This window comes from Perognathus longimembris, chromosome 4, assembly GCF_023159225.1.
Source record: "Perognathus longimembris pacificus isolate PPM17 chromosome 4, ASM2315922v1, whole genome shotgun sequence".
Lineage (NCBI taxonomy): Eukaryota > Metazoa > Chordata > Mammalia > Rodentia > Heteromyidae > Perognathus > Perognathus longimembris.
In genome coordinates, this window is record NC_063164.1 from 66,847,084 (window position 1) to 66,861,964 (window position 14,881).

The 14,881-nt window shown below is 34.5% G+C and overlaps 1 protein-coding gene across 3 annotated transcripts in view; it reads right to left on the minus strand.

Annotated features, from left to right (window-relative positions):
- The window catches only part of Galnt13 (polypeptide N-acetylgalactosaminyltransferase 13), a 500,698-nt gene extending 486,511 nt beyond the window's left edge, over positions 1 to 14,187 (minus strand). For 2 of the 3 annotated variants that reach the window (XM_048345455.1, XM_048345454.1), the window contains exon 1: positions 13,936 to 14,077. In XM_048345455.1, coding sequence (XP_048201412.1) covers positions 13,936 to 14,077 — 142 coding nt within the window. Of the gene's footprint in view, positions 1 to 13,935 lie in introns of all 3 variants that reach the window. The other variant, XM_048345453.1, reaches the window with a different exon arrangement.
- Positions 14,188 to 14,881: the final 694 nt, after the last annotated feature.

Below are 14,881 nucleotides of genomic sequence, written 5' to 3' on the forward strand. Positions count from 1 at the left end.
ATCAGTTTAAGTCTGGACTATGACTTAGAGGACAAACCAATGTAATGAAAGAATTGGACAGTATCCAGAGCCTGGTATACATATATTCTACCTCAACATTTAAACATCGGCAATCAGTAAAAAGAGAAAAACAAGTTCAACTTACCTACGGGTCTATTAGGTAAGTAAAATGTCTTCATTTTTATGCTAAAATAAATTAAATAACTATCAAATGTGAAAAGAATTGCACGCAGGAAAAGTCAGAACTTATAACTGGAAAAGAGTCTGCAAATATGTTTTAAATTAAATTACAGATATCATGGTGAGAGTATTCTCATACCCTAATAATGAAACTACAAGATCAGTAGACTCTCAAGAAATCACTAGAAATACCTACATACAAATATGTATCCCTTTAAAAGCTAAGAAACAGGGCATGAGGGACAAGGCAACAAACAGTACAAGAAATGTATCCAATGCCCAACGTATGATACTGTAACCTCTCTGTACGTCAGTTTGATAATAAAAATTTGAGAAAAAAAAAACAAAAAAAAATAAAAAAATAAAAGCTAAGAAACAAGACTCTAGTTTCAGAATACAATTAGTAAGATTTTTGAAATACTTTCATAAAAATGTTCATAAAAACTTGATAAATAGTTAAAATTATGATATAGGTATGTTATAAAAATGATGTGATCACCAAAGTCATATATTGAAAGAATGTCTCATGCAGTATAATATGTGCATGTTATACTGATTGAAAAAATTAATAGCTATTTTTTTATTTTTCTATGAGCTGGAATTATTGCATTCTTCATTTTTATTATCATTAAAGGTTTAGACTATGCATAAATTTTGTTATGAAAAATGCATTACCAGTTTTCCTTTTAAAAATCAATAAGTGAACAATAAATTTGTTCTTCAAATGAAATTCCTGAATATTATTTAGTCAGACTTTAATATATCTAACAAATTTTAATGTTACACACAAATTTTAGACAATAATATAAAACAAGTAATAAATTTGATAGAGTAATCTCCAATATTTATAACAAAGTCACCCATATAACTAAGAGGAAAACCTTAATATCATGAGAATTATCTCTTGAAAATGTCATTTCTAAAATGTGCTTTTCTTAGCTTTAAAGAACAATGCTTTTTTAGCAACTGAGTAACTTGTCTCCACACACTTTAAATAAATATTAAATAAAATTTTAAAATAAAGCTATGTATTTCTTTTTAAATTTTTATTTATTGTTAATTGTAAAGATGATGTACATGGGGGTTACAGTAACATAAGTTAGATAAACACTACATTTCTTTTTAAACAATGTCACCTCTTGCCTTTCTCTCTCTCTCTCTCTGTTTTTCCTTTTGTCCTCACCCACAAGATGTATAGTTCAGTTTCAATATACTATTTAATTAGAATCACTGTGCATTTGTTCACCCTTTGTCTCTCCATTTCTAAAGACAGATTTTTAAAGACAGATAAATGAACAAACAAGAATAAAAGGAAATGAAAACGAAAACAGCAATAAAAAGAGATTTAAAAAATGTGTTTCCTTCTGAGGAATCTCCATACTGCTTGCCAGAGTGGCTGAACCAGTTTACATTCCCACCAACAATGAAGTAGGGTTCCCTTTTGACCACATCCCCTCCAACAATTGTTATTGTTAGTTTTCTTGATATATGACATTCTTACTGGGGTGAGATGGAATCTCAATGTTGTTTTGATTTGCATTTCTTTAATGGCCAGTGATGTAGAGCACTTTTTCATATGTCTCTTTGCCATTCTCATTTCCTCATCAGAGTAGTCTCTGTATGTCTTTAGCCCACTTGATGAGGGGGCTATTGGTTCTTTGCACTTTTGTTTTGGAGGAAGGTAATTTTTTTAGTTCTGCATATATTTTAGATATGAGGCCTTTGTACGTTGAATAGCCGGTAAGGATCTTCTGCCAGTCTGAGGGATTTCTGTTGATCTTGGGAGCTATTTTCCGTTGCCATGCAGAAGCTCTGCATTTTGATGCAGTCCCATTTGTCCAGCCTTTCTTTGATTTGTAGCACTTCTGGGTCTTTGTTAAGGAAGTTCCGTCCTGCACCAAGGAGCCCAAATGTTTCTCCTACTCCTTCCTTTAGTGTTGTCAGGGTGTCTGTTTTGATTTCGAGGTCTTTAATCCATTTGGAATTGATTTTGGTGCAGGGTGTTATATAAGGATCTAGTTTTAGTTTGTTGCATGAGTTGAACCAGTTTTGCCAGCACCATTTGTTAAAGAGGCTATCTTTCTTCCAGACTATTGTTTTAGCTCCTTTATCAAAGATTAAGTAGGTGTAGTTCTGTGGGTTCATTTCTGGGTCTTCAATTCTGTTCCATTGGTCTTCAGGCCTGTTCCGGTTCCAATACTATAGCTTTATACTATAGCTTTATAATACAGCGTGAAGTTGGGTATTGTAATTCCTCCAGCACTGTTCTTTCTGCTTAGGATTGTTTTTGCTATTCTAGGTCTTTTATTGTTCCATATGAATTTCTGGATTGCTTCCTCTATTTCATTAAAAAAAATGGTGTTGGGATATTAATGGGTATTGCATTGAATTTGTAGATAGCCTTTGGCAATATTGCCATTTTGATTATATTAATCCTCCCAATCCAGGAGTATGGGAGGTTTTTCCATTTCTTTTGTTCTGACTTAACTCGCCTATAACCCAGCAACCCCACTTTTGGGTATCTATCCAAAAAAACCACAAACAGAATCACAGTAAAGCCACCAGCACAACAATGTTCATCGCAGTGCAATTTGTCATAGCTAGAATCTGGAACCAACCCAGATGTCCCTCAGTAGATGAATGGATCAGGAAAATGTGGTACATATACACAATGGAATTTTATGCCTCTATCAGAAAGAATGACATTGCCCCATTTGTAAGGAAAAGGAAGGACTTGGAAAAAATTATACTAAGTGAAGTGAGCCAGACCCAAAGAAACATGGACTCTATGGTCTCCCTTATTGGAAATAATTAGCACAGGTTTAGGTAAGTCACAGCAGAGGATCAAAACAGCCTAATAGCTATACCCTTATGAACACATAAGATGATGCTAAGTGAAATGATCTCCTTGTTATGAAAAGGATTGTTATATCACAGTTATAACTACTTTCAACGTCCCATGTGTATCTGTAGCTTCTACTATTGTTGATGTTCTGTATCACCTTCCTGTGGTGGAATCTACACTATCCCTGTAATCTTATCTGAATATATTCGAAACAGTCTATACTGGTATTAGAACTAGGAAACTGAAAGGGAATACCAAAATCGAGAGACACAGGGTAAAAAAAGACAAACAACTACAAAAGCAATAATTGCAAAACTGTTTGGTGTAAGTGAACTGAACACCTCATGGGGGGGAGGAGGAAGGGGGAATGAGGGAGGAGGTAACAAACAGTACAAGAAATGTATCCAATGCCTAATGTATGAAACTGTAACCTCTCTGTACATCAGTTTGATAATAAAAATTTGAAAAAAAAATTGGTTCCACTTCCTAGAGTTCATTTCAATAAATATTATTTTATTTGATCAGATAGAAGAACAACTACAGGAAAGAAATTTTCCAGGCAAAGATTTGTTAAACACAACACAAAAAGAAGCACAAAACAAATATATTTGATTTAACCAAATTAAAAATCTCTGCTCTTACAAACATATAATCTATAAATAACTAGTCACAAATTAATCCAATTCAAACTGGACAAAAAATGCAAATAATTCATAAAAGAAAACTGGCCAATAAAATACACAGAAATACTTAGTCTCTAATAGTTGCTAAAGAATTCAGTTATACTTACAAGAGGATACCAACAAAAACTCACTAAGTTGACTAACATTTAGTATGAAGGCCATAAAGTGTTAGCAATGATATAGGATGTCCAAATCTCTCCTATGTTATGGATAGGAATATAAAACAGTGTAACAAGTTGGGAAAAACAGACTGACAATATCTGACAAACTTAAGCATGCATTTAGCATATGACTGCACTTCTATTCCTGGGTATTTCCCCAAGAGTTGCAAAAACAGATGTCCACACAAAGACTTAAATAGGAATTTAGTAACTTTTATTCGCAACAGTGACAAGATAGCAAAAAAACAAATATCTTCCCAAAAGTGAAAGAATAAACAAATTGCATTCCTTCCAAATGCTATGGTCTATTGTAGCTTGACAAGTGAAGGAATGGAAACTTGATTTCTATTTGCAGAATTGGGAGGCAGAGCTTAAGGGGGAGATGTTTAGGTCATGAAACACAGAATCCTTCAAAATGGATTAATGCTCCTATAAAAAGAAAGTGGGTTCTTTCTGTGCTGCTCTTCTGTCATGTAAAGCTAACAAGGGCCCTGGTCTCAGAAAGACAAAGTAATCAGCATAGTGTCTTAGTCCTAGACACCTAATCTAGTGCCTTCACTTGAACTTCCAAGCCATGAGAATTGTGTGTAATATATCTCTTGCTCATTATAAATTACCCTGTCTCCAGGATTCTGTTACAGACTGCAAAACAGAGGAAAACACTATGCATAAATCAATTCTCAGCAATGGATCTGCTTGTGCATGGCATGCTTTCATGAATCTCAAAAACCTATGCTGAGTAAGAGGAGCCATACATGTAAAAGAGTAGGCACGGTGTACTATTCTAGTAGTTAAAATTCCTAGAACAGTCAAAAACAACAGGTATAAAAAATAGACTAGTGATGTTCTGAGTACAATGGAAGGATTGATTTTATAGAAATTTGAGGTCATCGTTTTTTGGTGAATGGGGGATTCATGATTTTGTGGTTAAACTTAGGATATATTTGTCAATATTTACTGCACTGTACTTATAATGGGAGCACTTCAATTTTTATCTCAATATGGATGAGTTTTAAATATTCATTAACTATTTCTGTAAGGTACACCTCAGGAGGACTCAGTGCAGATGCCACTGCCTCTCTAAAGTCTCCACTCACTACCTGTGTTCTTTAGGTAACAGGCATACCAAGAGGCAGCCACTTCCCTTCACCTGGCCATACCTCCCTGCCCCTGCCCTAGAAAGGCAGGGCAGGGCAGGGCAGGGGTCATCTCTTCTCTCCAGCCATGCATCATCTTGGCCACAGGCCCTGAGTTCGGAATAAACTTTTCTCTCCTGCCTGAAAAGCACGTGGAATTCTCCTTTATCAGCTACCTACTTTAATAAACCATACATTTCCAAGTTATATTTATATTGAGCTATACATATTGACTAGCCATTGGACCTATTCTCAAGTAGTTTACTTTCTCCTTCATTTTCTTACATTTTTCCTTTTCATTTAGGTTTTCATTTTTAATCTTTCAAGCATTACTGTTATACATTTATTTTCCATTTTTTCTATCTGTGTTATCGATGAATCAAATCTATTTTGTGCATATATTTTTTTCAAAATTCCTAGTATAACCATTTCCTAAGTGTTCTTGCTGGGTGCTCTGTGCATCATTATTTCATACACCTCCTAGAGATGCCCTTCTATCTTTACCTCTTTTCAGTGACACCCCTTCTATAATGTCAAGATGCAATAATCCTATATAATAAGTCTCTATATCATGTAAGAAAAATTTAAAATGCAACAAAAGGCAGATTATGATAAAACAAGCAATCTCCAGGTTAAAAATGGCCAGGTCTTGACTATAAGTCTAATTGTATGGACCAATAAATAGATAAGCTGTAACCTAAATAATGTTAAAGATTACTTTAGACCTAATAAACTATTTATTTCAAATCTTTTAAAAATAGTTTTATTATAAATTATTTGTACAAAGGGATTAAAATTCAACGTAGGTTTATGAGAACAATGCATCTCGAACAATGTCATCTCTATCATTGTTCTTTCCTATCCCTACCAAGGCATGCATCGCTTCAGCTTTTCTAGATTCATAAGATATACATTGAAAATTTTGATATGTCATGTTTTTAAGTCAGAAGCATGAACTCTGTGACAGTGAGAACACTTGAAATGCATTAACTATGAGCTAGGAACTGTCAGCTGATGAGGGTAGCAATGGGCAAAACTAGTAAAATTACTTTTTCAGAGGATTGTGTCTACTGCAACAGAACCCTTAAATGACAATAATTTTCAGCAGGTAGAAACTAGATTAGTTCATCCCCAGTTTAGCAGTGGGCTATTTGGTAGTTTAAAAACTAATCTACCCATCTATTAAGTCAACTCTAGTCTTTATAGAATTGAAAATGAAGTATTGTATTCCAAGGACAGATAGCACCTTAGTGATATTTGGCATATTTATGTCATATGTTGTCCTCTCCTTGTAGCACAACACTGATATGCTTACATTTCATTTATATAATTTGGAATTATTTTCTCCCCTGCTGAACATGAAAACAAGAACATGTCTTATTTATCTATCACAAGCCCTGATACAAATAAGCTCTCAAATGACTACTGAACCCTAGGAATGTATTTAATATTAAACTAAACATGACTTTGAGGATATACTGCTTTAGAGGTATAATTGATAAACAAAATTGCAAATTAGTATACATTCTGATGAATTTCAACTTGAAATTATACATTAAAGTATAGAATTCAATTTTTTATTCTTAATAAATTTGATGACAAGGAATCTTTCTTCTTATGATTCACAAAGTAATCCATTGAAACAATACTTCATTTAGTTACCATAGACTTTAAGTGATTTTAATTAATGAATAAAAGTTTAGTGGCTATGTCTTACATATATATAGATTAAAATTACAGTAAAATTATCTCATCTATGTAACTGAATTCTCCTAAAGTTCAGGGAATGATCAATATCTGCTTCATTTTCCAGGAACCTTCAGTAACTCTATATCCCTAGAGAAAATTACAAACCCTTTTCCCTAGCCCTCAAAGTCCTTTAAATCACATCTTTTATCATATCTTTCAACCTAAATCTGAAAATTGCTTTTCATGTCTAATTCTGTTCGAATCTCCTAACTTACTTATTTCTTACATCCTTGTCTTTGGAAAGAGTATAGTGCTTTCCCCTCACTTGGTTTCCTCTGTGATATCCTCTCTCCTGAACTCATGAATCCACATAATAATTATCTCAAGATCTCTGAATTCTCACATTGGTTTATTTGGTGTCTCTTCTAGCAGCTACCACTTTCTATTTTGTAAAGAAGTTATTTATGCTGCAACAAGACCTAAAGGCAAATGTTTAATGTTATCAGACTGAAAATTCCAGAATACCTATCCCAGGAATCTTGAAGAATGAATAAAAGATTAGCAAGTATTACTTTTATTAATCTTAGAGACTACCTACCTACATATTATTTTTAAATTTTAATTATCTTTTCAAAGACTTCAAAAGTTTGCTCCCAGGGGCCACTGCTTTTTCTCAGTATTCTGCAGAGACTTAGCAAATATGCTAAACACTGTTAGGAAACTGAGCCATGAGGGCTGAGGAGGAAAGAACTAAAACAATACCAATCTAGACAAGGAGACAAGACATGAGCAGACAGGAGAAACATGGTATGGCGTAATGGCATATGAGCTGGTCTCAGCCTAAATAGTGAAAGGGTCAGAAGGCAGGGTCACAGAAAACTGGAGTCCCAGGCACTGGATTGACAGGTTTAGTAACCTGTCATCAAAGTCCCTGCCCCTGCCTCCAGGGATTCAGGAAGGCCATCATTTGGGAGGGGAGCGCTTCATCATCCACCACCATGAAGACAGGATGCCAGCCAGACCCTACCATCCACCATGCAGTCACGATGGCACCGGCGAGACCCATTCTCTCCATATCAATGTGTGCTGGTGCCATGGTTTGAACTCAAAGGCCTGGTGCTCTTGCTTGGCTTTCTTGCTCGTGGCTGGCACTCTACCTTGAGTCATGGCTGGCTCCATTGGCTTGTTAAATGAAGATAGAGTGTTACAGACTTTTATGCCTGGACTGCCATTAAACTATGATACTTAAGTTCTCAAACTTATGACTATCTAAGGTTACAGGAATAAGCTATCCACATTCGATGGCAATGATGACCAATGTGATTTGTTTTTTAACCAAAACACTCTTCTTTTATCTGTAAAGAGTGAAGCCGTATATACGGAGGGTTTTTGTTTTTTGCTGTGTGTGTGTGTGTGTGTGTGTGTGTGTGTGTGTGTGTGTGTGTGTGTGTGTGTGTGTGATGGTGCTTGAACTTAGGCCTGGCACTGTCCCTGAGCTTTTATGTTTAAAGGTATCACTCTACCACTTGAACCACAGCTTTACTTGTGGTTTGTTTGTTTTCATGGGGTTTTGTGGAGGTTTTTTGGTAGTTAATTGGAGATAAGAGTCTTAGTGGTCTTCCTTGCCCCAGCTGGGTTCAGACTGCAATCTTTAAATCTCAGCCACCTGAGTAGCTAGGATTACAGGCATAAACTACCTGTGCCAGCTTTACCACATACGTATTTTTAAATAGAGAAAATTAGCTGTTTCTTCTAATAATTTAATTTACTAGGTTTTAGTTTATACACACATACAGAAATTTTTCACTAAAGTACCTAACAAAGACTTAACAAACTCAATGAACACTAGCTGTCTAATTAATTAGTACATGTCTATGGGAAGACTATTCAGAGTGCAACAAAGAAAACAAGAATCCAAGAGAACAAGACACTTGTTTCCCTAGAAAGATGAGAAGGAACAGATTGTTTCCTCAGCAGGACCCGGGAAACCTGAAAATACTGAATTCAGGACTATAGGACAACAGTGTTACATATTTTCTTGATTTCCTTAAAAGTGGAGAAGCATAGCAATGTGTAAGGGACAAAAGTAGATAAGAGTAACTTGCAAAGCCTGAAAATCTCATACGAGGTGATGATTGTTTGTTAAAACCTTAAGAAGAATGATCCTCAGTAAATATTTCCTTAGCTAAAGGTTATACACCTTACTGTCAAGGAAGTTTTTGGATGAACTAGGTATTTTCAAGAGTGAAGAAAAACATTTATTGTAAGCTTTCAGAATATGTATCTCCAAATGGAACTTCAATTCACTGTAAACTAGATTTTCTTAATGACAAGTGTCTTTGACTTACCTTAGAACTACCAAATCATGCATATTCGTTGCTAAAGTTCTGGAAAGTTCCCCTACGTACATTCTGCCTCAGCTTCTATATATAAAAAGTGGAAAGGCTGTAGATTATTCTCACAGGTTATTTTGGATTAATTAACCAGGTTAACATTTGTAGATATTCTAAATTATTCCATTGCGATTATAGTGCTGTTGTCTTGATTGACTAATACAATCATGGTTTATTTTTTCATAAGTAAGAATTTTTTCTTTTATATTTTTCCTTTTGCAGAAGTAAATTTAATTTCTTATAAAGTATGTCTAATATGCAGCATAAAGTAAGGGAATTACATTACAGTTGACTGTGCATATCTGTGGTTATACATCTATGGGTTTAACTAACCACTGATAGAAAATACTCAGAAATAAATTACTTATGAAATGAAGATGCACAAATACTTTTGTTGTCATAATTCCCTAAAATAGTGTAACAACCATTTACATAACATTTTCATTATGCCAAGAATTATAATAAGTAATGGATTATTTAAAATATGCAGGAAGATGTATGTAGGTTATGTCCATATAATATCCTATTTTATAGTAGGGATTTGCACTTGTGACAACTTTGGTATTCAGGGAGTGGGATGATACTGGAATCATTCCCCCACAGATTCTAAACTGTGTATCCCATCAACCCCTTCTGATGTCTCAAAAGCTAACAGGTTTTCCAAACAGATGTGTTCCTATTGATCACTTCTATATTACAATTTCTCATCTCAAACCACATATTATCTAGGGACTGACCAAACACTAGCCACAAAAGTAATTTGTTTTCCATAATTTTACTGAAAAAATTTAGAAATCTATATTAATTTAACTGGGAAATATCATGAGATTTATACATAAACCATGATTTGTATGCATTTAATGCCATGGTACATGTGAGACCTAGGGAGATTGATTCATTTCCTGGAGCACAATGGCCAGTAGACATGAGCCCAGGACTAAGATCCAGCAGAGTATCCTGGCAGAGTATCCTGTCAACCTGCCACATGCCCTCACAGGACCACCAGACAATTTGCAGGTGCACTGGAGCAGTATTTGGCTTATCAAAATTCTCTCAAATAGCCTTTTTAACTATTTCAGCTTGGGAATAACACCACTTAGTATTCCATGCTAGTCAGGAGCTATAAATACCCGTTAGTATGCTTTAATTCTAAGAGGAAGTAGGATGGCATGGAGGAACTTATGGGCTCCCCTAATATGTACTTATGTTACCTCCACAAAATGAAGGAAAATGTCTGCACTGATCTATATCTAATACTGGCACAAGTCCAACTACTTCCATAAACGTCCTGAAATCATCTCTTTTTACAACATCATTCAGTAATCGATGTACAAATGATAATGCTGATTCAAATTAAATTCTAATTTCATATTATAAAAAGAACACAAAGTGAAAACTATTTTTTTAAAAATTGACCAGATAACTGATTTTTAAGATTGATGGTTCATGTTTTAAGACTGATGGCTGAAGTTTAAAAATGTTGCCAACTTCTGAGAAAACATTTGAATTAATGGCTTAATGTGTAAAATAGACAGTGTCCATCAGGTTCAAATACTCTCTTTCTAGTCTGATTCATGTCTCCCAAGACTAAAGCAAAGAGTGTTTGCAAAATACATAGTCCTTGACACTTTTATTTCCTATGTGTCTTTTGGTCCTTAGTATACAACCAGCTTCTGCTTTTGAATCTCCAATGCCTCTTTATCTGCACCTTTTCTGTCTCAGTGCTACTTCTCAGCTCCAAGCAAGTCTTTTTTCCTATACCAAATGCATACTCTGTGGGCACCGTAACAAGTGCAATGCAGTAAGAGGTTCTTCCCAGTCCAAGCTGTGGATTATATTTCAGTCTACTGTACCTGCCACTGCATCATCCAATTATAAAGAACCTATTTTAAATATGAAGTAAAAAATTCCTATAGTAATATTCTGAAACAATGAGTGGCAATACAAAATGACATAAAAATCACCAGTGTATTTTCTACTTTTGAGATAAAAATAATATTAATGTAAAACATTAAACTGTAATGGGCTAGGTGTTGGTGTGTCTCTCACTCTCTAAGTTCTTATGTCATGCTGCTAAACGCCTAGGTATGGCACTTACTAGGATGTGGAGCCACCAAGAGGTGATTAGGTCATGAAGATAGAATTCAGGACCGGTATTAGTACCCATATAAAAATGCCGTAGAAGGCTGGGGGTTTGGCCCAGTGATTGAACACCTGTCTATTGTATGTAAAGCCTTTGGTCCAATTCTCTGCTGTACAAAAAAGAAACACTCTCCAGAGAGATCTCTCAGCCCTCACCCCTGAAAAGTTAGTTAGAAGACAGACTTTTATAACCAAATTCCCTTCCCAGACACCATTTGTACAGTGCCTTAGTGCTGGACTACCCTGCATCTAAAACCAGGAAAAATAATTTCCTGTTATTATCAAACTACCCTGTCTATAGTATTTTGTTGCAGGAGTCTGTGTAGACTTTTTGTAATACAGTAAGTCTTAGAAATAAAGGCAACATAGTTTAATTTTGTAATTCTAGTATTAGGAAAATACATTTGCCTTGCATCATTAAGTTTCACATTCTGAGATTTAAGACTGAGCAGTAAAGTTCCAAATGAGGAGTTCTAAATGAGGAAAACTACATTTTAAAGGATCATGGAAAAGGCTGTCATAGTTTTGCTGAGTCAGGTTATAACATGTTTTGTGACCAATCTAGATGATTCTATTCAACAAATGACAAAATGATCATTGAACACTGATGTTATCCATCAAAACATATTTCCACTTTTAGACTAGATGCAAATCAACTGATTCTAAAAATGAAGCAGAGAAAGTTGATTTATTTTGGGTTTTCACTGAAGATCAGCAAATCAATCCCATGTTCATTCATCAAAAACTGATGGACTCATGAAGTTCTTCCCAGAATAATTATAGATTAAAGGTATAAAAATGCATGAAAGGTATAAAAACTGAAAATTCACAAAAATAAGTCACTCCCAAAATATTTTCTCTGAATTATTTCTATAAAGTTAAATACTATTGTGGCAAAGGATACTGGCTCATACATTTAATCCCAGACACCTAGGGGATGGAGATAGGAGGATTGTATTTCAAGACCAGCTTATGAAAAATGTTAACAAAATTCCATCTCAACAGAATGAACCAGGTCTGGTGGCATGCATCTATGAATTCAGCTAAAATGGGAGGCAATAGGTAGACTAATCATCATTGGGTCACCTGGCATAATTTTGAACTCAGAGGAGAAAAGTGATATATGTACAGATCAGGTAATGCAGCCTAGGGGATTTGAAGTACTCAGATCAAAATGCAGTACAGAGTAAAAAATATGAAATAAAAATAATGACAATATCATGTAATTTTTAGACCTGTTTTGAAAAAAAAAGTTACTCAATTTCCCCAACTGAGCAATCTATCCAAAGTAAAATTTTAAAATCTAATTTTCAGACATTCTCTCACATGTTTCCTTAAATGAAATTTATTAGAATTCTTTGACCAAAAATACCTATATCATTAAAAGAATATTGTCAGGCACTAATGGTTTACTCCTGTACTCCTAACTACTTAGGAGGTTGATATGTGGGGATGTCAGCTCAAAGCTACCTAGGAAGTGTGTGACTACAATTCTGCAGTTCAAAGGCAGCCCCAGAAGAAAAGTCATGAGACTCTCATCTCCAATTAACCACCAGAAAGCCAGAAGTGGAGCTGTGGCTCAAGGGGTAGAGGGCTAGCCTTGAACCAAAAGTCTTGTAGACAGGGTCCAAGCCCTGCTTTCAAGCCCCAAAACACACACACACACACACACAGAATATTATAATCATTAAATGGTCTCTCAACCCATAATTTAGCTTAATTTAGATTCACTTTTCAAAAAGTTACTAACATTTCAACTAGAATCTTTTGTTTTAAGCAATACATACATAAATGGAGGAAACCTGCAATATCTAGAGAATCTGTCTCTTCAATGACAATAAAACTAATTTTGAGTACCCTTAGGATCTTTAGAAACTCATTTATAAGAACTATTTGAAAAATACAAATACATTTTGGTTCTCAAAGTCATTCAAAAGAGAAGAATAGAGAAAATTATTTGGAATCATTTTTCAGAAAATGAGTCTCTATGTCTGTGCTTGGTAAATCACCATTATTATGTTTCCTTAGAATTCACTGTTATCTAGAGATTGAAAGCAGCCCTTAAGGAAAAAATTACTGAGATAGAATGACTTTGTAATATACTTAAAATTATATTTTTGTTCCTAACATATTGCTAACAAATAGTGGCCTGCAGCTTGAATCTGATCTTGAATACATATGCATACATATTATGCATATATATGCACGTGTATGTATATATACATATATGTATACATGAATATATGTATTATATATGTACACATACATTTGTACACATATATGTCTATACATACATATATATATATATATATATATATATATACACATATACTGTTTTAAAGGTTAGAAATCTTTACTGTTTGAGTCAACCTGCACCGCCCTCATTTCAGGACATTTCCTATTTGTATTATGTGCTGATTCTTTGAATTATTTTGGCTTCTTGAAGTCTAAGTTATACTTTCTGTCCAATTTGAATGTGAGCTCAGAACACTTTAATGATGATAACTGAGAAGTCTCATACGCTGGCTAGTGCTTATTTTTTCCAAGAGGAGAAGACCAAAGAAAGGAAAGTGGATTTCTCATGGCTGAATTTATATCAAGAAATCTGTCGAAATGCTCATCTAACTCAATAAAGCAAATGTTACTCTTGAAGTTTTGTATTTGTCAAGCTTAACCACCTACTAGCCCTGTCCCAGGACTACTCACCCCTCAGTGCAGGCAACAGGGATCTCTCCTTCTTGTCATCACATTTGTTACACTCACTGAAGTACAGGAGTAAGAAGACATCCACAAGAACCCACATCAGAGAAGTGGCTAGAACCACTTTGCAGTAGACAAATCTCCTCATGTCTTTGCTTGATCTCTAGTCAACACTCAGATGGAAGACTAGTGCTACTGGGATAAATCCAATCCACAGAAGTGAACTCCAGGATAAAAGCAGGATGCATTCCCCTGTATTAAAAGAATAAATATTGTACTATTATTATTATATTATTATTTAGGGCTTTTGCATAAAAAGAATCACAAAATATATTACTTTTTTCATGTTCCAAAATATGTCAAGATTTAGATCTTCATAATCAATATTAATCCCCCACCTAAAATGAAGCCTGTTACATGCCAGAGGCTAAAATTCTAGTACCTATTACTGGAACTAGAAGGGCTCTCTTCCACCCTTGATAGACTGTTTGAATTCTTCAAATTATGTTATCTTTTTGTTGGATTATATCATGATATAACACAAAGTTAGAAAATAGTGGAGTTCTAATTCATTCTGATATAGTTTCCTCTAGTGATGCAATAATATTGAAGTAGAATCAACATGGCACAATATTTCAAGGTGGCTAAGAGCTGGCTTTTATAGACACATTTGGGGCTATCCAACCTATATCACAGGGAGATCCTATCCGTCTCAGTTCCTCTTCTGTGAATTAAGAATAACAATATTATATGGAAAGAATTGCTAAGAGGATTAAATATGATCATTTATATAAAAATCTTAGAGAACAGAGTGATCCAGATACAAAAGTAAAAGTAGAAAAAGTTCCTACATTAAAAAACAGTTATATGAAACAAATCAGAAATTATCCAGAACAAATAGACAGATAGATAGATAGATAGATAGATAGATAGATAGATAGATAGATAGATT